At 33.1% G+C, this 25461-nt stretch overlaps 2 protein-coding genes and 1 non-coding gene across 3 annotated transcripts; all 3 read left to right on the plus strand.

Moving 5' to 3' along the window:
- Positions 1-9145: 9145 nt before the first annotated feature.
- LOC25485937 (probable 2-carboxy-D-arabinitol-1-phosphatase) lies at positions 9146-12431 on the plus strand. Its single transcript, XM_013607058.3, has 7 exons — positions 9146-9401; positions 9761-9918; positions 10481-10600; positions 10683-10782; positions 11436-11575; positions 11656-11735; positions 12090-12431. Exons 1-7 carry the CDS (start codon positions 9263-9265, stop codon positions 12214-12216), a joined length of 864 nt encoding a protein of 287 aa, XP_013462512.1. The 5' UTR covers positions 9146-9262; the 3' UTR covers positions 12217-12431.
- Positions 12432-17467: 5036 nt separating this feature from the next.
- Positions 17468-24408, plus strand: LOC25485938 (callose synthase 11). The gene is made up of 4 exons (XM_013607059.3): positions 17468-23132; positions 23415-23516; positions 23615-23771; positions 24047-24408. Exon 1 carries the CDS (start codon positions 17792-17794, stop codon positions 23117-23119), a length of 5328 nt encoding a protein of 1775 aa, XP_013462513.1. The 5' UTR covers positions 17468-17791; the 3' UTR covers positions 23120-23132; positions 23415-23516; positions 23615-23771; positions 24047-24408.
- Positions 20760-20838, plus strand: LOC112419622 (small nucleolar RNA J33). The gene has a single exon (XR_003009747.1). It is a non-coding gene; the product is annotated as a small nucleolar RNA J33 (small nucleolar RNA).
- Positions 24409-25461: the final 1053 nt, after the last annotated feature.

Raw genomic sequence — 25461 nt, forward strand, 5'->3', positions numbered from 1 at the left:
GATAAAAGTAGTTCTTAAATGATTTATAAGAAATTAATATTACATGTTTATAAGTAATTATGAATTCAATTTTTTCATCTTTTAATCAGTGCTTAAATTAAAAAAACAATTTAAACATGACAAAATATATAAAAAAAAATATTTTTAAAGTTAATTTGTATCATTTCAATTACTTTTTTTTTTTAATTAGCCTTTTAGATATTAATTTATACTTGATTTGGATATTTTCCATTTTTTTTTTTGAAGGAATATTTTCCATTGTTAAAAGTGACTATAGAAACAACAATATTGGTTTGTGCGACCACGTGATTGCATAGCCCATTGTTAGACAATGGAGTCCCACTTTATGATGCTTTTTATCGGTTACTTCCAAAACACTCAACTCAACAACATTAAAAATCATGACAACAATTCCCTTCAGAATTAAATATAGACTTTTTTTTAAGGAAAAATTAAAAATATAGACTTATAAATGTCTAATAAAATAGATGTATTTTTTTTTTCAAATTTTTAATTAAATATATCAACTTTGTTTGATTTTTCTTGATAATATTTGATTTTAGAGTAGTATTTTTTATGAGAAGTTTTAGGTGATTATAACATTTGAGCACAACATTTAATCACGCTTACATATTTAAAAGAAGATAGAAAAGAAAAATTCAATAATGATTATTTTTAAAATAACTAAATGATATCTTTTTTTTTTTTGAGGGAAAATGATAAATATCTTAATGTGTATGTTTATATATTTTTCTACTTCTAATGTAGGTCCATATACCCTACACTCTTATGAACACAAGTTTTCAAACTTTATCTTTTCAAAAAGTATATGCGTGTAGGGGGACCAGCTCAGTTTTTCTTTGTTAATCTGATTCACATGTTTGATTTTATTTAGGCTTAATACATGCTTTGGTCCCTTAACTTATTTTCGGATTTCATTTTGGTCCTCTAACTATAAAATGTTTCAATTTGGTCCCTTATGTCTTCTGCCGTTACCTCTTTTGATCATCTCCATTAGTTTGTTTTCAAAAATATTTAACCCTTGTCCACATGTCATTTAAGATTGGTGATCAAGGACTAGATTTGAAAAGTACACAAGTATACAATAGGCTCACAACATATAATCATTTCTATTTTTCTTGATTTTCCTAAAAATATAAATTTAAAATCACCATCAATCTTCTTCATCTATTTATATATTTTTAAAATAATTTGTATCCAAATTTTTAAAAATTAAAATATTTTTCAGAATTTTGTTGAAATTTTTTTATAAAAAAAAATCTGACCATTTTTTTTTCGTAATTTTTTTTTTTTTCAAATTTTGAAAAAGATTTTATAAAATTCAGGAATAATTTTTTTCATATTTTATAAAAATCTGAATTTTTTATATATTTTCCAGAATTTTGTAGAAAAAAAAAAACCTTTTTAATAAGACCTTTTTAAATTAAAATATTTTTCAGAAATTTGTACCCAGATTTATTATATATTTTTTTAAATATTTTCCATAATTTTTTAGAAAAAATTTAAAAAAACATTTTTTTTTCGGAAAAAAAAATCTGATCTTTTTTTAAAATTTCGTAAAAAAATAATTGTTTTTCAAATTTTTAAATCTTGGCAAAGATTTTATAAAAATTCTAGAATATTTTTTTTCTAATTTTAAAATCTGAATTTTTTATATATTTTTCCAGATTTTTAAAAATTAAAATATTTTCTAGAATTTTGTAAAAAAAATTTAAAAAAACTTTTTTTTTGGAATCAAAAAGTTCTGACCTTTTTTAAAAATTTGGTAAAAAAAATATATTTTTTTATTTTGAAAATGATTTTATAAAAAATCTGGAATATTTTATGAAAAATATGAATTTCTTTTTATATATCATAGACTACAATACACCTACATGATCTAACGGTTTCTATTTGAAAAATAGATCAAACAGTTAAAATGTAACGGATATGACCAAAAGAGGTAACGGTTAAAGACATAAGGGACCAAATTGAGACACTTTATAGTTATGGGACCAAAATGAAATCCGAAAATAAGTTAAGGGACCAAATTATTATTAAGCCTTTTATTTATGAGAAAAGGTTAACATGTGGTCCTGAGGTACTACTAGTTAAAGATCTTAAATAATAATTTTTTATGAAAGTTTATGTAATCAATGTATTGAGAATTAAAAATTTTAATATTTTTAAAGAATAATTACTTAATTTAAAATATCTTAAAAACACTTGTTAACAAGACTCATATGATTGATGAAATTTTAACTACCACAATTTTGAAAATCCATAATAAAGTGAGTTCCTAATTTGTTAGGAGAAAAGTGAACCAATTCTGTCAAAGAAAGAAAAAGACAAGGTGGGCATACCGCATATGAAGGGATATATTCCAAATAAGGCAATGCTATATATCTAGATAAAGAGTTGAGATATTTTCCTTAAAAAAGTTGTGATATTTAAATAACTATTTAAAACAACTTTAATTATAAAAAAAAAATTCTTCGATTTTTCTTGATAAAAAATAAAGTAAATATAAAGAGTCAGAATCTGTTGACACCAGGTGTAAGTCAAAAGACTTACACCAAATCTTAACCGTTAAATTTAATTGATCGTATGGTTTAAATTATATCCACGGAAGGAACGCATAACAGGGGATCTCGTTAAAGCATGTCATCTACACCAACTACAACCTTCTGTTAGTTTCGCTAAAAGTATCAGATCAGAAACCAAAGGATCTAGATGCAATTGAAAGCATTGAAATCTCAAAACAATCATAATTGAAAAGAAACGCTAAAAGGGGATAAAAAGAAAAATTGAAATATTTTAATTACTTTTGGATTCATAAAATTGATTGAATCTGATGATTTTTCATCCATAGAAAAATTTGTTGTCACATTAGGAGGTTTATCCAAGACTAAGAACATTTAGGTCTTGAACCAATGAAGAATGGATCTCAAGTGATGGTAGATGTGAGATTGTTGGTGAGTGGTGACATAATGGATCTCAAGCCAGAGTAAACGGAATCGCAAGTTTCATTGTTAGAGAAAAAACTACTATGAGGAAGGAGAAAGAATGAGCCGTGTTCCAATATTCAAATTTAATAATGACCGTACGATTTATTAGTTTTAACGGTTGAGATTTAGAGTAAGTCTTTTGATTTACACCTGGTGTCAACGGATCCTGACTCAAATATAAAAGAGATAGTTTTCAGAAATTTGTAACAAAAGATTATACAAATATTATTTCTTATAAGTAAAATAATTTTACACCATACATAAAAAAAAAATTGCGATTAAATTAACAAGTTTTATCATATCATATCTTATCCGGTTATAAAAACCAACATGATATAACATTCATTCACTTGTCCATCATCATAGAAATAACTCTGGTCTAGAAGTAATGCTAGACATTTGTTAACCTAGCTTTCTTTTTATATATATCGATTGATTGATTACACTTTCCTTCTCGATTTAATTTAAGCTAGAATAAGAAATGGAGAATGTACCAAAAAATGAAAAAGAAAAAGAGTATTTGATAATTTTAAAGTCGTAAAGCTATAATATGTGGATCGGTGCTATTGGGAGAGTCCCAAAGGGATTTTGACCAAAGCACCACAAGCTCAAAAAATTGAGTTTGGAACCTTGACAATGCATAAGAGTGATTTTAATACTTTGGTCTAAAGTAGAGATAGCACTTGTGTACCATTATATTATATAATATTAGCCAATTAAGATGTGCCATGTGGCACTCACTTTAAAAAACATATATAAAATAAAGCACTTATAAAGTAAGGGTCTTGCTAACCGGTGCCCTCGGGGCACTGGTTAAACATACTATAAAAGGAAATTATTACCATAAAAGGAAACTGTTTTTGACATTATTATAAATTAATTACACAATTTCAATGCATTAACTACTATATAATTTCCTTTTCCATACCCTTAACCAGTGTCCGGGGGCACCGGTTAGCATTTTCCATAAAGTAATATTGATATAATATTGATATGTGACACACTCTTACCAATCAATGTTATATAACATTGGTACCTTAATGATACACAAATGATGTTCTTTAAAGTAGCTGTACTATATTGAAATCTATACAAAATCCAATTGATCTGCATTCATCGGTGAACAAATCTTCTTTAGTAGAAAAAACAAAGAACATAAATCTTCTATTTTTTTTTTAATTGACAAATCTTCTATCATGCATTATCAGCATTGATATTAGCCAAATTGGTCTTGGAGAGATCTAATTAGCCAAATTACTACTATTATACATCCGAAAAATTGTCTAACCAAATGTAATTGGATAGCTAACCTATGAGCAATCCAATTGCCATTTACCTTAAAAAACACAAATTTGAGTTTTTAACATTTGACGATTCTAATAGATGGATCTCAAACATTTAAAATTCAGTACCTCGAAGGTCTTATATGATTTAGGGTCTCAACCAAGCATATTCTTAAGTGGGACCGCCCATATTTTTCTTTAAATGGGACTCATACTTTTTGTAATATTAAAAAATTAAAACGTAATGATATAAAATTATCGATAGTTAATTAGTGGTTCTTATTTAAGAAATTTGTGTGATATATTGAGTTGGACGGATTGAGTACTTATTAATTACTACTATTAAAAAATTATAAATTAGTAATATATACACGTGAGACTCATTTAAATACCTAAAATGAGTATCTTCATCGAGGATACTCTTGCTCAGAAAAAACACCAATGAGACCCCACTAAGAATTTGAGAATTTTTTCCATACTGGCTTAATACCAATCTTTGAAATTGATATCCACGCCATTGCTGAAATTTATATCCAAATGGTGGCCAAACGAGAATTGGATAGCTTAAATACAATATTGAAACACATGATCTAGAGTTTCAATATATTTTTCACATTTATGGTAATTAGAGGGCATGAAACCTCTTTCTTCCTTAATTGATTTTACATTAGAACATAATCATTTAAAATACTCCAAAACAAATTGAAGGAATATATATATATATATATATATATATATATATATATATATATATATATATATATATATGGAGTTTTCTAACTTATGCAACATTGCATAGGATAAGGTATCATAAATATTCCAATTTTTTTTTGTCAAAAAGATGTTCCACTTTTTTCAAAATAAATTATCATATTAATTATGTTTTTCTTGAAAAGTGGTTTCTTTCTCTATCCTATTAACCATTCTATTTTTTTTATAACTTTATACTACAATGATAAATATTATTTATTTTCTTTAGATGGATCATGAATTTTTTTTTCTTCTAGAAATCCTTCACCGTGACAAAAACAATATTTCCTATGTATCATCCCATTTTTCTTAATTAATTGACCTTTACTGATTGAGAACCGATCCTTTTAGAATATATAAAATCTGGAAGCTTCTTTCTCATTTAGAAAACACTGACCAATAAAAGGTTCAAAACAATTTTTAATTTCCTGCTCACTGTTGCTCAAATCAATTACTTCATATTATGATTTATCACATGGTTCATTATTTAGAAGATTTGTTCAAATCAAATAAATTTGTGACTCTCAACTTACACAAATATCGAATGCATAGGTACGGGAACATATGAGAAAAACCTGAAAAAATTGGAAAAATGTATATGTATAACTTATTGTGATTTAGCTACCATATGAGAATAAATGGATGAGTTTTGTCCACTTGTCATATATTTTAAAAAAAATGAACGTGGAAAGAGAAAATAATGTGAAAAAAAAAAAAAAACTTAACTACATTGAATTTTATTTAGAAGATGCCTATTTAGTTTTCTTAGTTTTTCACAGAATACAATAAATAAAATGGTTAATTAATAAGGGCGAGAAGATTCTTTTAATCACTTTTCAAGAAAAACATAATTAATATTCTCTCCGTCCCTATATATAAGACCCTTTTGTCAAAATCACGGAAATTAAGATAGTGAATATTTGTATTAAAGTTGTTTGTAATCACTATTGTAATCACTATTGTTTTTACAATTTTATCCTTTAAAAAAGAAGGTTAGTTTATGTTTTCAACATGTTATTTATTGTTGATTGAAGAAAAAGATGTATAATAAATAGGGGCATGTATGTAAAGAATTAATTAATGTAGTATGATAGTTTAGATTGAAGAAAGTGGTGTACTTATTGGATCTTCTCATATGCAATGTTCCATAGGTTAGAAAAATCCTATATTTATTTATATAGGGGCTGCTAACTTACATCCAATTAAAAACACTAAGGTGCAAGTTAGCAAGTTGCATCCACTTATAATTTACTAAAACACCCTTTTGTTTATATTCTAATTAATTTTAAATAGAAGGGCAATTTGTAACTAGCTTAAAAAAGATCCTTAAAAAAAGAAATAAAAAAGACAATGACATGCTTAAGGTACAAAACATATAATAAAGACAAATTTTTAAGGAAATAATATTTGAAATGATGAAACTGGGTGTAAATTAATGAAGGTTGCTAACTTGCACCTTAATAATACTTATAAAAATAAGTGTAAATAATCAAGTGGGTGTAGGTTGCTAACTTGCACCTTAATAATATTAGGTGGGTGTAACTTGCTAACTTGCACCTTAATATTTTTAGGTGGGTGTAAATTAGCAGCCCCCTATATATATATATATATATTATCATTTAGTCTTCTTCTAATCAATTAGGCTAAAATATGGTTTTAGTCCATGCAAATATGCCTCGTTTTGATTTTAGTCCCTGTGAAAAAAAAATTGTTTTTGGTCCCTGCAAAATTTTTTGTTTTTGAAAATAGTCCCTGGCCCCAATTTTTTGTTTTCACAGGGACTAAAACCAAAACGAGGCATATTTGCAGGGACTAAAACCATATTTGAGCCAATCAATTAATTAAAAAGTTTTTTTTTGTTAAGTTGCATAGTGATTGGAACTCACACATTTTAAACGAGAAGAAGTGAGAAGTCTATAGTTTAAACTCCGGCCCATGTATAATATTATTCTCTTATGACTACCAACTGAGTTGTATTTACATAACAATTAAAAGTATTTTTAATTCCCCTAAAAAAGTATTTTTAATTGATTAGACGTGGTAAAACAACTAATAAATGTTTTATAACTATCTTATATTGATGTGTAAACATCCAAATATTCAACATTCATGTGGAACGTGCAATAGAAATTGTTACTGAATCTACTTTTAATGGAGTATTGGATTTGTATGTTTTTGCAAAACATGTTAAATCTGCTAATGTTCGTGGTAAAAATATAAATGTTGAGATTTGTGAGTCTTCAAAAAGTGATATTCATGTTGATGATATATTAAAAAGAGAGAAAAATACAAGCATCACTTTTTGAAGACTAACAAACCTCAATATTCATATTTTTTCCACAAAAATATTAGCAGATTTAACATGTTTGACATGAACATACAAATCCACTGTTCCCTTAAGAATATATTCAGTGACTATTTCCATTGGACTTTCATCATTCTCTAACTCCTTTATCTTTAAGAAATTCTTGTGTAGGAACGAACCTAACTATCATTCTTACAAACAACAAATTAAAACATGACACATCATTTTTTTTCTTCTTTTAACCATGATTGATGGTGGTGAATAGTAACCACAAATAATGGTTGAGAGAGAGGAGGAGCAGTTATTTTTCATTTCTTAAATTATTTCCAAATTATTTTAAAATAAAACAATGACGTGTTATATTTTAATTTGTTATTTGTAAAAATGATATATTAGATTCGTTCCTCCATAAGAATTTCTCCTATAAGAATACCCAAAGTCTCATAATATAACCAACTAACTAACAGGGTCGCACCAGAGTTCACGATCAATCCTCATCTCATACTCAAAATTATCTTATGAGATCCCAAAGTCCATGATTGTGGATCGTAACCTTAAACAACCAACACGACCCATGCATTCAAAATCTACATGAGTAACAATGAAGAAAATAATTTCAAAAAACCGTGATTAAAAATCCTAATGTGAAAACCTACCAGTATCATACAAAGAGCCCTAAAAAAAGTCGAATGCGAAAAAAAAGACCTATTAGCAATGGATTAAGATATTCAAAGTATCATTTGGACAAAAAAACATTATTATTACAATCTAAATAGTTTTACATACCTTGATGAATGTTTGTTCCTCCTATGCGTTTGGTATTCTTGATGGACATCTTTAACTCTGCAACTCTCAACGCAATGAAGCGAAGAAATAAACAATTGAATTTATAAATAAAAAATAAAAACCTAAACCAATGAAACTCAACTAAACCCATAAACTTTGTTAGATTAAAAGGAAAGTTGGAGTCATACTAGTGTGAAGGAAGATGATTAAAAAAATATTGTGTATAACAAAATAGAAAATGAAGGAAGATGATTATTGTTGTTGTGTGCAAGTATGAGTTATATGTCCCACATCGAATAAAATTTATAAGTAAAAGATCTATAAACCCATTGCCTTAAGATTTTGGGTAAGAGTGTGGTGTCTCTCTTAATTGTGTGGTTGTTCTAGTCTCGATGTGGACGGTTCCCCTGGCTCCCCCTAGTGACCCAACGCTGTTATCAGAGCCCCGTTCGACGAAGGGTGTGATCGAGGCAGCCGGTCCGTTTGCGCAGAAAGCAGCGGCGGCGGTGCAAGCAGTGTCGGTCCGTTTGCGGAGAAACCAGCAACGACAATACATGCAAAGTAAAAGCTTCCGCTTGAAGAGGGAGCATGATGAATTGATGGACTCACACTTGAGGAGGAGTGTTGTTGTGTGCAAGTGTGAGTTATATGTCCCACATTGGATAAAATTTATAAGTAAGAGGATCCATAAACTCATTGCTTTAAGATTTTGGCTAAGAGTGTGATGTCTCTCTTACTAGTGTGGTTGTTCTAGCCTCGATGTGGACGGTCCCCCTGGCTCCCCCAGTGACCCAACAATATTTTATTAAAAAAAATATTTGTACAACCATTCTATGATAATTTATGAAACATTTTTTTTTCCTTCATACTTTCATTAGATTCTTACTTTCTCATTGCTTTGATTTTTGTATCTAATCTATATATATATATATATTGTTTTAATATATATTTAGTTGTTATGTAAATTATCACAAAAATAATTATTCAAATCAAATAACACACCTCTTGATGATTTATGAAAAGATAACGTGGACCATAGCATAGAGTTAGATTAGAGTGATGAAATGAAAAGAAGAGGAATGAATGGATTGGTTTGGAGAAACTAGAACCACAAAAGAAGCTGAGAGACAATGGCAGGGATTGTGTTTTTGAACACCACTTTGTTGTGCTCACCACTACCATGTCTGACTTCTTCTCAGCTTCATCTTCCTCTCACTCGCCGCATTCACTGCTCAACTTCTACTTCTACCTCATACCCTGCTGCCACAGGTTAAGTGTTTGTCATATAAGTGCTTATGTATTAGTTATTTCTATAACAAAATATAAAATAAAGTTAAATTGTTTTCATATAAGTTATAAGTTTTTTTCATTAGCTATCTTGAAGAGCTTGCAGAAATATAAGCTCAAAAAACTTATGCACATGTCATAAGTTGCTTTCATAAGCTCTCCCTAATAGTCTCCACAAGTGTTTATGTTAGTTGATAAACTCAAATAAGTCAATTCAATTAGACCCTAATTCTTTTGATTGAATGAGTGAAGAGAGTTATTTGTAAAGAAATACTGGAATGGTTGTTATACACATTTACTCCAACATGGGCTCAAGTTGGTTTTGTGGTGTCTTCATGCAGACAAACTTCCAAATAGTATTGATTTTTCTGTAACTGGTGGTGCATATGATTTCACAAAAGCAACAACATCACTAACAAATGAGTTAATCACTTCATCAAAGAAAGTCACTCTTTTAAGGCATGGTCTTAGCACTTGGAATGCAGAAAGTAGAATTCAGGTTTGCTATCTACTTTTAAGTTCATAGCTCTATTATCGAGTTCCAGGAGATATTTAACTTGCTTCGGAAATGCTTGTATAATATTAGTATTATCATTCTTTTATGGCTCTTAATGACATGGCCGAACCGTGCGTATAAGCTTGTATGGTTAAAGTAGAGTTGTTTGGTAACTGTCTTCTTTCACAAGCTTAAAACGTTTTTTTTTTTCACTAGCTTATAGCGTTTTTTGGTAAGCTACTTCAACTAGCATTTGAACTAATAGCTTTTGACATATCATTTTCTCGCTCTCAATTTACCCTCATTATCTTAATTGATTATTTCAAAATATTGATTGAAAATATCTTTTTATGTCATTTTATATTTTATATTTCTTAGTTAGTTTAACCACTAGTTTTACTAAAAACTTCAAAATCTATTAGATAACTTATCGCTATATGTCATCAGCTAGCTTATCTGTTATCCTCAACTTCCAGGACTAAAGTTTTTGTTTTGATGTTTCACACGGAACATCTTTTTACCACATCTGCAATCCATAGTCATTAAATTGATCATATGTGTTTAGGGAAGCTCAGATTTGTCAGTACTAACTGAAGCTGGGGTGGAGCAAGCAGAGAGATGCAAGAAAGCTTTGGAAAATATTCACTTTGACCAATGTCTTGCCAGTCCAATATCTCGTGCCAAGGTTAGGAAGCGGTGAAATTTAATTCTTGAGCATGCTAATACTTTTTCTGATAGTCATAACTGGTTTTGGATGTTTGATGTAGCAAACTGCTGAAATTATATGGCAAGGAAGGGAAAAACCATTGGTTTACATTGATTCACTTAAAGAAATATCTCTCTATCACCTTGAAGGATTGAAAAATGGTGAGCCTGTCTCTGCTCAACTTTGAAAACAATGAAGATATATTTTTAATATGTTAATGGCTTTTCATTTGCATGCTTAAATTGACCATTATTTTATAGTTAACTGGCATACTTGTTGATAGGAAGAGTGCATTTGATGCTACTGAATATTGAGAATAAACCATAAATATAGTCCCTAAACTATCACACTCCCACCAATTTAGTCCTTAAACTATAAAAATCTATCAGTTTAGTCCTTGAAGTATATAAAAATTTGTCAGTTCAGTCCCTAACATCTTAATAGCAGGGACTGAATTTACATTTCATATACTATAAGGACTATTTACTATATTTATATAGTTTAGAGGTAAAGTTGGAGAGAGAATGATAGTTTAGGGACTAAATTGATGATTTATTTGGATATTGATGATGTGTTTTCATTTTATTTCACTTTTCAATATGGATCGTTCCTGTCCTTCTTTATGATTTAGACTATAGGTCTCAATTCGATTCCTCCTGGTGCAAATTTTGGTGGGCTAGTCCATACAGAGTTTTGTTTTGACGGTGGGATTGGACTTCTCGGATTAGTCGATCCTTGGATTGAATACCAAGTTTTAAATTTTTTTAAATTTTTATTATTAAACTAAATCAGTTTGTTTCTAATTTGGAGGCAGTGGATGCTAAGCAAATATATAAGGAGGAATACAGAATCTGGAGAGAAGATCCAGCCAATTTTGTCATGAATGGTAGATATCCTGTACAAGATCTCTGGATAGCTGCAAGAGATTGTTGGAAGGAAATTTTGTTGTCACCTGTAAGATTTCTTTGCCATTGATACACAGTGTTGCAAGTTTTGATTTGAAATTGAGTTGCAACATTCATCTTACTCTGCAGGGAGAAAACTTTCTAGTTGTGACTCACAAATCAATATTGAGGGCATTAACTTGCACTGCTTTAGGCCTTGGCCCAGAGAGGTAAGCATTATTAATCATATCATTAAAAAGTTAAACTGATCTTGTGCCTACTTATTGAAAATATGTACTTCTGAAAACTTGTTTAATCAACAGTTCAAGTTGGTTAATCTGGTTCAGCAAGACTGCAATGTAACCGGGATCTAGCCAACCAACGAAATGGCTGGTTCCTGATTCAACCAATTGAATTGGCTAGTTCGGTCCAGTTTTTTAAACATTGCTTTTAAGTCATCTCTCTTTTTGAATAGCTTGCTTGAAATTTCAAAACCTGTTGCATGTGTAGCATGAACTGAACCAACCATTTGATGCTCTATCCAATCTAGCAGCTGACATTAAGACATTGATTACAACGTTTAGGTTTCGTTCCCTTGATGTCAACAATGGTGGGATATGTGTATTCAACTTCAACACCAGAGGAGAAGCAATGCTCGAGGCTTTAAACTTGACAGCTCACATGTATAGCGATCATGTATATCCTGCCTGAAATCTCTTGGTTGCTGAATGCAAGGAAGGAAGACAACTACAATTATTTTTTTCATAGAATGGAACAACACTAGTGAGTGCTTGATGTTAACTCATACAGAAGCTGATGAATTGCAGTATAGTATTTAGTTTGTGCTTACTATGTAAATTCCAATGATTAGTGTATTGAGTCTATTTAATCACCTTAATATTTTTGATAAATATTGTTTGATGTCATATAAATCTAGCAAACTCAAAGATTTTGTGTAGGGTGTATGAAAAAATGTAAAAACTTGAATTAATATTTTTAATGATTGATGTTTGTACAAATTGAAAGACTGAAGAAGTTAAAAAGAAATTCGAGCTACTGAAAAGTGGCTCAATGTGAGCTCTGCATTTCTTCAAAGGATGAAGAATATGAGTTAATTTATCAGCCACCACTTACATACATTTACGCATGTGGTGAACAACAGGTGAATAATCTGGTTAATTTATTTGACAGCATGAAAGTTTTATCAAAATACCGACAATAATGACACTCCATGTGACACTGTGTTTTAATCACTATCACTCCTACAATTTATCTTTCAATAAACCATGAAATTAGTCTCTAAATTATCACCTTCACTTCAATCTAAATCATAGTATAAAATGTGTCAATTTAGTCCTTACTATTAAGATGTTAGGAACTACATTGATAGAATTTACACACTTTAAGGTATTTTGTTGACAAATTTATATAGTCTAGGGACTATTTTTGTTTGAAGAATAGTCTAGGTACTATATATATTTTTTTTTTTAAGAAGCTAAATTAACTCACTTAAATTGATACCGGAGAGAATCGAACTTAAGACCTCGAGGAGAAGCATACTCTTAGATCCTAAGCCAATACCACCATGACAACGCAGGTGGGTTAACTATATTTATTATATTTACATATGGGGGCTGCTACCTTACACCCACTTAAAAACACTAAGGTGCAAGTTAGCAAGCTACACCTACTTATATTTTACTAAAAACCCAAATTTCTATATTGTATGTCATCTAAAACTAAAGGACATTTTTGTCAATTTGATTTTTTTTTCAAATAAAAAAAACACGCACATAATATTTCCGGATTTTACGCTTGCAACAATCTTGTTTTCTGAGGAAACTCAAAGTCCACTTGTTGTTTTTCATTCTTCTTCTTTTTTTTTTTTTTTTTTTTTTTTTTTATGGAAAAAACCACTGACTGACGTTGAACCATTTGTTTTTTCAATTTCTTTGATTTTTTATTTATAATTTTTTTGGTTAGCACCCTTCTCTGGCTCGTGCCCACCATAAAATCTGAAATTGATTTTAATCTTGCAATCTCTTTATATTTTTTATTTACTCAAAAAGACATGGTTATAGAAACACGAGAATAGGGATGTTCACAAAACAAACAAACAAATAGAAAAAATTCATGGGGTTCCAACGTTTTTAAAAAACAGTTATGATTTGTGTTGTTTTGTTTTGAAAGACGTGGTTAAATTGACAAACGTACCCTTCAAATTCAAGTGATATAAAATAGTGCTTATTTGTTTTTTAGTAAAATATAAGTGGGTGTAGCTTACTAACTTGTACCTTAGTATTTTTAGGTGGGTGTAAGTTAACAGCCTCTTTTAGACATTAGGTTTGAAAAATAATGACAGTTTAAAGATTAAATTGATAATTTATTTATTTATCATTTAACACAAAATATTTGACACTTTCAAACATCATCTCTATATAATATACTATTTAAAAAAAAAAAAATCTCTATATAATGTATGTTCATGGTCAGAGAATAATGTCTATGCGATGGGAGATTGTTCTGCTTGGCTTTTTTAATGACACTCAATATCCTCCTAAAAAAAGTACACAGTATATTCACTACTAAAGGAGGGAGGGTGATGCTATTCAATCTTTCTGCCTAATTAAGTACACTGTACACCCATGAGTTGTGCAGGACCTCAAATTCAATTGTTTTCAAACGACACAACGGGGCTGTCCACCTGTTATTTGCGTTAGTGGACACACTCTGAACATTACTCATGTAACTTTTCAAGTAAAAGTCATATGCGGAGGGAATTTCAGAATTTGGATTTTTTTTTCGGTACATTCTCGTTAGTGAATCAAAATAAGATTAAGTTTGTTCGAAGAGAAGCGAACATGGCGGCTCAATCCCTTGCAAGATGCTTAATCTCATTTTTATGATTTTATACCTCCTTGTATTGCTTTTTTAATTGATCATGAAATAAAGGTGAGTTTATCTTGTTAAATGTTTAAACCATCTTTTCCTCCCCTATTTTTCTCCACAATGAAATTTGGTACATTTTAAAGCCAATTTTTTTCCCTCTAAGAAGACCAAATTTTTTATTTTCAACTTCACATTTTTTCTAATTTTTCCACCGTATCATATTTTGAGGTCTGTCTTTTTTGTTGATATGGTCAGGTCTCTAATATAGTCGTCGTGCTCATGTGACGTGTTTTTGTTGATATGGTCACTTCTATATAACAAAATATATATTTTTTTATTTACAAAACAAACTATAATTTACCTACAATAATCCACTTGGGTTGATCTGGTGGCAATGACCTGAAACCTTGGAGTGTGCTCCTCTTAATATTTCGTTTGATTCTCTTACCAATTTCAGTGGATTAATTTGACTCCTTCAACAATTTTTTTACAAACAACGGATTGATTCAAATGGTAAAAAATTTAGATCCCTTAAGAAGGAGGCATGGGGTTGATTTCTAATCTTTTCGTATGGAGATAGTTTGATTAGGAAGTGAGAACCCATACTTATATATCCAATTGTTCCCCAACGAAAATTAATCACCGCTAAATGGCAGAGAAAACTTCAAACTAATAACTTCTTTTTTTTTTCCTTCAAAATTCACACTAATAATTTTAGTGCAGCAAATTATAATACTAGGATATTAATGAATGAATAAATACATTTCACATTATTATAAATATATTTTTGACAGAACTTTATTTTAAATTATTTAATGATATCACACTTTCTATTCGAAGTATTTAGAATTTGCACATGATACCACTCTTGATGTTGAGGATGATTGGAAGAAGTTGTGGGGTTGGAGATAGCTGCATCGCATCAAGATCTTTATGTGGCTAGTAGTGTATGGACACTTTCTCGCAAATTTATAAGAGCAAACAGGGAGTGAGAGTTTCCCTCCTATCCATACTCAGTGTGGGAGGTAAGAAAACAATTTTTGAGGAAGGTTTTCATCGTCTTCATGAACTGTTCACGTAAAAAATTGCAAACATCGATGCTTTCACCAAAATCCTCAACATAAGGCGACAATCTACATTGGATGAAAAATACTTCATAGGATTGGATCAAACTCAATTGTAATAGTGTATGCATGAGGGTAGGAGAATTCAATTGCGGAGGACTATTTCGCAACTCAAACATCCGTTAAATTTAAGGCTACATAATGCATCGGCGAGCAAGCGGAGCCATGAGACATACATGCAGACTTGAATATGACTTAGTGCCTGTTTGGTTGGCCGTTTGCAACCTCTAAAAGCACGTTTTCAGACTTCCACCGTGATTTTATGCCTTTTGCAACATGTTTGACTATCATTTCTCAAATCAATTTAGTGTTCCAAAAGCAATTATAGGAGAAGCTCCAAATCCTAGCTTCTCCAAATCAATTATAAGTTTACTGTTGGTTGGCAGTTAAAAACTTTTCTTCTTCCTTATTTGCCCTCTCCTTCATCTCTCTTTTACAACATATCCAACTCATTTTTCTCTCTCCTTATGGAACGATTGTTTCAGTTTCTATTCTATCTTTGCTTTTCTGAATCTACTCTTCATCTTCTCTGTTTTCTTTCAAGTAGATTCCGCCGTCCAAAAACTTCTTTTATTTTCTTTTTATTTTGGTGCAAAGCTGCCAGTATCCTCTATTATGATATGCGTTTTCTTGTTGCTCTTTCCTTATGTTATTGTTATTTTTCTATTTTTAATTTTTTTTTTGGTTTGAAAAAGTATAGATTTATACAAAATGTATTTTGTTTCTCAATATTCCAAAAAAAGGTGTAAGTGAAAAAAAGATTATAACTTACTATTTTAAAAAATATATTATAACTTTTCCATTTTTTTTTGTGTTAATAACTTTTCCATTATGTTATATTTTTTTTAAAAGCAATTCTGTCAAATCTACATTTATATATAATATAAATGATGTCTAATTTGGTAATTATACTTTCAAAAGGTATTTTGATTCAAATTATCCAAACAACTTGAATTGGTAAAAATCACTTCTATATAAATATATTCAAACATAAATTAATTAAATTCAACTCACTTTGTCTCATAAGTCCTAGCTCAACCGGCAAAAAATGCAGAAATTGTTAGGTCAGACGTCATGACCGGGGTTCGAACTCCTGTAAACTTTATCATTTCGTCTATCTACAAAAAAAAAATCGACTCACTTTTAATTAAAATCAATTCTTTTATTAGAGAACCAAACACACACTTAAGTTAAAGTAATATTTGGCAGCTTATTGTGGAGAGTGATTCTAACTTTAAAGAGTCATCTTCGCAATCTTCAAACTTTGGACTAACAACGCGAGGGAAACGTAACTTATTAATTTTAGTTTCATCCTTTCATTTATCACAGTGGGACCGATATACCTCTATAATAGATTACCTACTAGCTTTTGCTTAGATTTATTACTAAAAAAATTCATTACCTTTTCATGCCACTCAGATTCGTCTTCACCAACCTAAAGATCATGCAAAGACCATACCTTTACTAAGACCAAACATACAACTATGATTATAAAATCAAGTGGAAGTAGCAAACAGCCAAACAATAACATAATGAGTTAGAGAAGTGATATTTATACAACTACTTTTGAAAAAAAATTTATACAATATTCTCTCTCATACTCACGTTATCTTCTTATTCTCTCTCTTTCTTTTTCTCTCTATGAGAAGAGAGAATATCAAGGTTGTCCCAAAAATTGTACAAAAAGAGTTGTTCAAATAACACTACTTAATCTAAGTTACAGACACAAGCCATATGAGACACGTGCTTCACGTGCCAGTATACAACAAACAAATCAGATAGATAAATACAACAATTTCACCCATCACCCCCACCGATAATAATAATAGTAATGAACCAATTTTTTATTACTCCAGGCAAAGATTCCCTCATCCCATGTTTTTTGTTTACATCAAAATCAAAATTGCTTTCAAAGGAATAATAATCACACATCGACACGACGCCGTTTCATCGAATAGTACCGTTACACACTTTAATTAATGGTGTTATTGGTAGGTTCCACCATAGGAGCGTGTGTATCAACCGCGACCCAACAGCGCGTGGTATCGAAACTCGAAACTGAACAGTGAATATTAACAAAGTTTCGGTTCTTTTTTCGTGTACTTCACCTCCTTCTTCACACTTCAATCCTATCTCATCATTCATCCATGGCTTAACTGTGAGAAACGAGAAATTGAAGAGAAAATGAGAAAACAAAACTAACTCACGAAAACAAAAAATGCATTCAAATTCTCGTAACAAACTCTCAACTTCGTTTTAAACGGTTACTAAATATGCATATGAGACAACGTCCCACCGCCATGCGCGGTGGTCCGGTGAACCAGCAACGACCACCACCTCCGCCGTTAAACTCTGTCTTCAACATTATCCCCGTCCACGACCTCCTCATAGACCATCCATCGCTCCGTTATCCAGAAGTCCGTGCCGCCGCTGCCGCACTCCGCACCGTCGGCGACCTCCCAAAGCACCGTTTCATGGCATGGCAACCAGACATGGACCTTCTCGACTGGCTCCGGTTACTCTTCGGATTCCAAATCGACAACGCAAGAAACCAAAGAGAGCATTTAGTTCTTCATCTCTCAAATGCACAGATGCGTCTTGAACCTCCTCCGGCTATCCCCGACGCGCTTGACGCCGGTGTTCTACAACGTTTCCGGCGAAAGCTTCTTCATAACTACACTTCCTGGTGCTCTTATCTTGGTCTTAAGTCAAGCGTGAACACGCGCCGCCGTGATCCAACCGATCTTCGTCGTGAGTTGCTTTACGTTTCCCTTTATCTTCTAATTTGGGGTGAAGCTGGTAACCTTCGTTTTGTTCCAGAGTGTCTTTGTTATATTTATCATTTTATGGCAAAAGAGCTTAATATGGTTCTTGATGGGTTTATTGATCCTGATACTGGTAGTCCATTTTTGCCAACAGTTTCTGGTGAATATGGATTTTTGAAATCTGTTGTTATGCCAATTTACAATACTATTAAGATTGAAGTTGATAGTAGTAGAAATGGTAAAGCACCACATTCTGCATGGAGGAATTATGATGATATAAATGAGTATTTTTGGAGTAGGAGGTGTTTGAAGAAACTTAGATGGCCTTTGAATTTTGAGTCTAGCTTTTTTGGGACTACACCTAAGGATAAAAGGGTTGGGAAAACTGGGTATGTTGAACAAAGGTCATTTTGGAATATTTACAAGAGTTTTGACAGGTTATGGGTTATGTTGATTTTGTTCATGCAAGGTGCTATTATTGTTGCTTGGGAGGGTACTACGTATCCTTGGCAAGCATTAGAGAGAAAGGATGTTCAAGTCAAAATGTTTACTTTGTTTATCACTTGGGGTGGTCTTAGGGTACTTCAATCTGTGCTTGATGCTGGAACTCAATATAGTTTGGTTACTAGAGAGACGGCTTGGCGTGGAGTAAGGATGGTGGCCAAGGGTTTGGCTGCTATAACGTGGACTGTTTTGTTTGGGGTGTTTTATGGATTGATTTGGATTGAGAAGGGTTCTAAACGAAATTGGTCTGATGCGGCAAATCAGAGGATTTATACATTTCTTAAGATTGTCTTCTGCTTTCTATTACCAGAGATGTTGGCATGTGTACTGTTCGTATTGCCGTGTATACGGAACTTCATTGAGGAATCAGACTGGAGAATAGTATACTGGTTGACATGGTGGTTTCATACCCGGATTTTTGTGGGCCGGGGTGTGAGACAAGGCCTTATGGATAATGTGAAGTATAGTTTTTTCTGGATTGGAGTATTGGCTGCAAAATTTTCATTCAGTTACTTTCTTCAATTCAAACCTCTTGTTGCTCCCACTAAGGCTCTGTTGAAACTTAGGGGCATCGGCTATAGATGGCATGAGTTTTTCAATAACACCAACAGAGTTGCAGTTGTTTTGCTATGGTTACCTGTTGTGTTGGTATACTTCATGGATTTGCAAATATGGTATTCAATTTTCTCTTCCTTTATTGGTGGCACGATTGGCCTGTTCTCACATTTGGGTGAAATCCGGAATATCTCACAACTCAGGCTCCGATTCCAGCACTTTGCCAGTGCAATGCAGTTCAATCTGATGCCAGAGGAGAAGCTTCTAAGCCAGCAAGCAACGATGCTGAGGAAGGTTCGTGATGCCATCCATCGGTTGAAATTACGATACGGACTTGGTCAACCCTTCACAAAAATTGAATCAAGCCAAGTGGATGCTACCAGGTTTGCCTTAATATGGAATGAGATAATCATTACTTTCAGGGAGGAAGATATAATCAGTGATCGAGAACTAGAGCTCCTGGAACTGCCACCAAATTGCTGGGACATTAGGGTAATTCGATGGCCGTGTTTCCTTCTCAGCAATGAGCTACTGCGTGCTCTCAGTCAGGCAAAAGAGCTGGAAAATGAGCCTGACAGGTCACTATGGTTGAAGATGTGCAAGAATGAGTATCGCCGGTGTGCTGTCATTGAAGCTTATGATAGCATTAAGTACTTATTTTGTATGATTCTTAAAGTTGATAAGGTAGAGTTCTCCATTGTGACTAATATATTCAGGGACATAGACTACTACATTCAGGTGGGAAAGTTAACAGAAGCGTACAAGATGTCTCTGCTACCAGAGCTACATGCTAAGGTTACTGAACTGGTTAAAATTTCGATACAGCCAGACAAAGATTTGAATAAGGCTGTAAATTTGTTGCAAGCCTTGTATGAATTGTGTATTCGAAGATTTTCAAAGGTGAAGAAGACCGCCGCCCAGCTAATTGAGGAAGGCCTGGCGCTACAAGGTCCAACAACAGAAGGGGGACTGCTCTTTGAAAATGCTATTGAGTTTCCTGATGCCGGAGATGAAGTCTTTACCAGGCAGCTCAGAAGGTTGTCTACAATTCTCACTTCAAGAGACGCAATGCACAATGTTCCGTTGAATCTTGAGGCTCGACGGCGGATTGCTTTCTTTAGCAATTCTTTGTTTATGAACATTCCCCGTGCTCCCTATGTTGAAAAAATGATGGCTTTCAGTGTTTTGACCCCGTATTATGATGAGGAAGTTTTGTATAGCAAAGAGTCTCTTCGAAAGGAGAATGAGGATGGCATTACTACTCTGTTTTATTTGCAGAAGATTTATGAAGATGAATGGAACAATTTTATGGAAAGAATGCATAGAGAGGGCTTGAAAGACGAGGATGATATCTGGACAACAAAATCCTTGGACCTTCGCCTTTGGGTATCTTACAGAGGTCAAACATTGTCTCGCACAGTCAGGGGGATGATGTACTATTATAGCGCCCTTAAGATGCTCGCTTTTCTTGATTCAGCATCTGAGATGGATGTAAGACAGGGATCCGAGCATATTACTTCATATGGTTCAACAAACGCAAACAACCGTCTGAATACTCTACGCTCTGATGTGCATCCATCTCTACGGAAGTTGCGAAGGGCAGATAGCAGTGTGACCCTGTTATTCAAGGGAGATGAATATGGGAGTGCGATGATGAAGTTCTCATATGTTGTGGCATGCCAGATGTACGGACGCCACAAGGCAGAGAAGAATCCCCGAGCTGATGATATACTGTATCTGATGAAAAACAACGAGGCCCTTCGAGTAGCATATGTTGATGAGGTTTCTTTGGGGAGGGAAGAGACTGAATTTTACTCTGTTCTTGTGAAGTTTGATCAGCAATTGCAGAGTGAGGTTGAGATCTTTAGGGTCAGATTGCCTGGTCCTTTAAAACTTGGAGAAGGGAAACCGGAAAATCAGAATCATGCAATGATCTTTACGCGGGGTGATGCAATTCAGACCATAGATATGAATCAAGACAATTATTTTGAGGAAGCTCTCAAAATGCGGAATCTGTTGGAGGAGTTCAATGTCTACCATGGTATCAAGAAGCCAACCATTTTGGGGGTTCGTGAGAATATATTCACAGGCTCTGTTTCGTCGCTTGCTTGGTTCATGTCATCCCAAGAGACAAGTTTTGTGACACTGGGCCAGCGATTTCTGGCAAACCCTTTGAAAGTACGGATGCACTACGGTCATCCGGATGTGTTTGACAGATTTTGGTTCTTGTGTAGGGGTGGAGTCAGCAAGGCATCTAGAGTGATCAATATTAGTGAAGATATTTTTGCTGGTTTCAATTGTACATTGCGAGGTGGCAATGTGACACATCATGAATATATACAGGTAGGTAAAGGAAGAGATGTTGGCTTGAATCAGATATCCATGTTTGAGGCCAAGGTCGCAAGTGGCAATGGCGAGCAGGTGTTGAGCAGAGATGTCTACCGGCTAGGACATAGATTAGACTTCTTCCGCATGCTTTCAGTGTTCTACACAACTATAGGATTTTACTTTAACTCCATGGTAGTTGTAATGACAGTCTATGCCTTTCTTTGGGGCCGACTTTATATGGCCCTCAGCGGCATTGAAAAGGAAGCCCAAAACAATGCTAGCAACAATAAAGCCCTTGGTGCAATCGTAAATCAGCAGTTTATAATCCAGCTTGGTATTTTCACTGCCCTCCCAATGGTTGTTGAAAATACTCTTGAGCACGGGTTCCTTCCTGCAGTATGGGACTTCTTGACAATGCAGTTGCAGCTTGGATCACTATTCTTTACATTCTCTTTGGGAACTCGCACCCATTTCTTTGGTCGGACTATACTTCATGGTGGTGCTAAGTACAGAGCCACAGGTCGCGGTTTTGTGGTGGAGCACAAGAGTTTTGCTGAGAACTATCGGCTATATGCTAGAAGCCATTTTGTCAAGGCCATTGAACTTGGAATTATTTTAATTGTGTATGCTTCTCATAGTCCCTTGCCTAAGGCTACTTTTGTGTACATAGCTATGACACTCTCAAATTGGTTTCTTGTAGTTTCATGGATAATGTCTCCTTTTGTCTTCAATCCCTCTGGGTTTGATTGGCTGAAAACTGTATATGACTTTGAAGACTTTATGAATTGGATTTGGTATCCGGGTGGGCCATTCAAAAAGGCAGAATACAGCTGGGAAACATGGTGGTATGAGGAGCAAGATCATTTAAAAACAACCGGTATATGGGGAAAGCTGTTAGAAATCATTTTAGACCTTCGATTTTTCTTCTTTCAGTATGGCATTGTTTACCAGCTCGGCATTGCAAATCATAATACTAGTATAGCTGTTTACTTGCTGTCATGGATATTCATGGTTGCTGTTGTTGCGATTTATATCAGCATAGCATATGCACGAGATAAATATGGTACAAATGAGCACATATATTATCGTCTAGTGCAGCTTCTTGTAATTATGGTCACAGTTCTAGTAATTGTCCTCTTACTGGAGTTCACCCGCTTCAGTTTTGTTGATCTTCTAACAAGCTCGTTGGCTTTCATTCCCACGGGATGGGGAATGATTTTAATAGCCCAGGTGCTTAGGCCATTTTTGCAGTCAACTGTAGTGTGGGATACTGTGGTTTCCTTGGCACGACTCTACGATTTACTGTTTGGGATTATTGTTATGGCCCCCATGGCAGTTTTCTCATGGTTACCTGGATTTCAATCCATGCAAACTAGGATTCTCTTTAATGAAGCTTTCAGCAGGGGTCTCCAGATATCTCGAATAGTTAGTGGCAAGAAATCTGCTTAAGATGTTATTGGAGGTAATTTATGCATCATATTCGTAGCAATATTATATAGTTTTTCCTTAATTGAATATGAAGACATGGAGATATTTGTTTGTCCTTGCCATGTAATTAAGTTGAAGTGGAATTTTACCTAGTAAACTGCAATGAACCATGGTTTATAGCTAACGGATTTGCTTCTTGAAGCATTTTCCTATCGAGTCAGCTTGGATTGTGCGATTCTGTAATCTTTGTCCAAATTTAATTGTAAATGTCTGTTGTGCTTATTTGCAGTAACACTCTAATAATTTAAATGTGCAGGTCTTACCTATAACAAAAGGAGTTAGCATTGGCGCTGGGAGAGAATAAGAGACGTGTTTATGTATTTTCCCATGTAGTATCAACTTAGTGTAGCAGTCCAAGGTACTAATTTAAAGCAAAACCTTAGTCCAATTTAATTGTAAATGTGGAATGTGCTTATTTGCAGTGACATTCTATAATAATTTACATTGCATGTGCAGGTCATACTTAAAACAAAGGGTGTGTTCATTGGCCCTGGAGAGATGTGTTTCTATATCTTCCCATGTAGGAGCATCAATTTGTTAGTGTACTAGTAAAAGATACTAATTTTAAGCAGAAGGTCGCTTGTGACTATTCCGGCCTCGTTGTTTTGCCATGGTGAGTGGATGGTGTCTACAGATTAATGTATGTACTTATCAGAACCAAAACATTGTTTTCTCAACTACATTTCCAAATGAATTTAGTTAAGCAGCAATCTCAAGTATAATGAATCTCTGTACCTCACTAACCATAAAGATTAGTGAATAATATAAATGTGTGTCATGCTGTTTTATAACAAAACACGTGCATGTTCTTTCCAAGCAATCATTTGTTATATATTTGCTTTTATTAGAATATTTCAATTCTAATCCAAACTTGGTACTTATTTTCAGGTTATGCAATATCAAGAGCCAAGGTTTAGGCTTCTTTCCACGACAATGGTGACTTTTGTACAATTACATGACATTATTGATGACCGATCTATCAAGGGAGGATGCTGATTGTGATTGTCTCCCACACCAGTACATCACCATGCTTCTCATTGATGATCTAATTGTTGTATATATTGTCCATATCTAGTGCAACCTAGTTATTAGCTAATAAAGATGACCTCGAGGCAGCTATGCTTTCTAGTTAGTTTTCAGTTAGCTAGTAAATTGAGAAGTTAGTTATGCACTTAGATTATGCTCTATGAACACATTTTGTATTTTTCATTAGATGTTAAGAAGATTCATTCTGCTATTTTCACTCTTCACTAGTTTTTTTTTTTTTTTTACTAAGATGGTATTAAAGCTCTTGCTTAGAGCGGCTAGAAAGTCAATAGATGTTTACATGGAAAATGCGATAGATGTTTGAATTGATCTTTAGAGATAGACCTGAGCTACACAAATGAACTAGAGAAAAATACAAGCTTCATCTTCATGACTATATCTGCAACGCCACAACCACTATCCTTATCCTTATCCTTTATCCTCATCCATTTCACATTTCCATATTCCTAAATCACACCTCATTTGTATCCTCCCTTTGCAATCTGAAATCGAACCTACCTTACCAAGTAACCAGTAAGGATCCTCGATGGATAAAAGCAATGGATGGAACTTGAGATTGCAAGCTTGGAAACAAATTAAACTCATGAAAGTTTGTTGATCCACCACCAGAGTAAACTGACCGGAAGTAAGTAGAGCTACCAAATTAAACATATGTTGATGACACAGTCTTGAAGCAAAAGAGTTATTCAAATTGTTGGAAAGTTGGATTGATTTAGCCTGAGTTCTCGGGCGGCATCTCCATCAGCTGGACTTGAACAATGTAGACTTGCACGCTAAGATTTTTATGAGTAGGTTTAAATATGCATATATATAAACAACAATCAAAAGCTCTCATTTCAGTAGTTACGAAAGGCTTTTAAAATCACAACCTCATTTATAAATAAGGGTGTGACGGTTCGGTTTGGATCAATCTTTGCTCAAAAAAATTGTCCGAACCAATGACATCTTCATTGGTTTGGTTTGGTTCGGTTTTTACTATTTAAAAAAAAAAGAAACGGAACCAAACTAATCAGTTCAGATCGGTTTGGTTGATCAGTTTGTTTGAAAATACAATTAAAATAAGGGTCTTGTTAATCAGTGCCCTCGGGACAATGGTTAAGGATTCTACAAATAGAAATTTTATCTTTGAAATATAAGATGTTACTTTTGATCGTAATGATTACATAACTTTATCATAAAATTGTGCTTGTTTTGGCTGCTTAACCAATGCCCTTGGGGCACTGGTTAGCATTCTCCTTAAAATAATTCATATTTTC

This window comes from Medicago truncatula, chromosome 2, assembly GCF_003473485.1.
Source record: "Medicago truncatula cultivar Jemalong A17 chromosome 2, MtrunA17r5.0-ANR, whole genome shotgun sequence".
Taxonomy (NCBI): Eukaryota; Viridiplantae; Streptophyta; class Magnoliopsida; order Fabales; family Fabaceae; genus Medicago; species Medicago truncatula.

Excerpts from the sequence above, each read along its gene's own strand:
- LOC25485938 (XM_013607059.3), top strand. The coding sequence starts at position 17,792 with ATGCATATGAGACAACGTCCCACCGCCATGCGCGGTGGTCCGGTGAAC.
- LOC25485937 (XM_013607058.3), top strand. The coding sequence starts at position 9,263 with ATGGCAGGGATTGTGTTTTTGAACACCACTTTGTTGTGCTCACCACTA. Across the intron at positions 10,601-10,682 it reads GTCCAATATCTCGTGCCAAG|CAAACTGCTGAAATTATATG; the intron begins GTTAGGAAGCGG and ends TGTTTGATGTAG. Across the intron at positions 10,783-11,435 it reads CCTTGAAGGATTGAAAAATG|TGGATGCTAAGCAAATATAT; the intron begins GTGAGCCTGTCT and ends ATTTGGAGGCAG.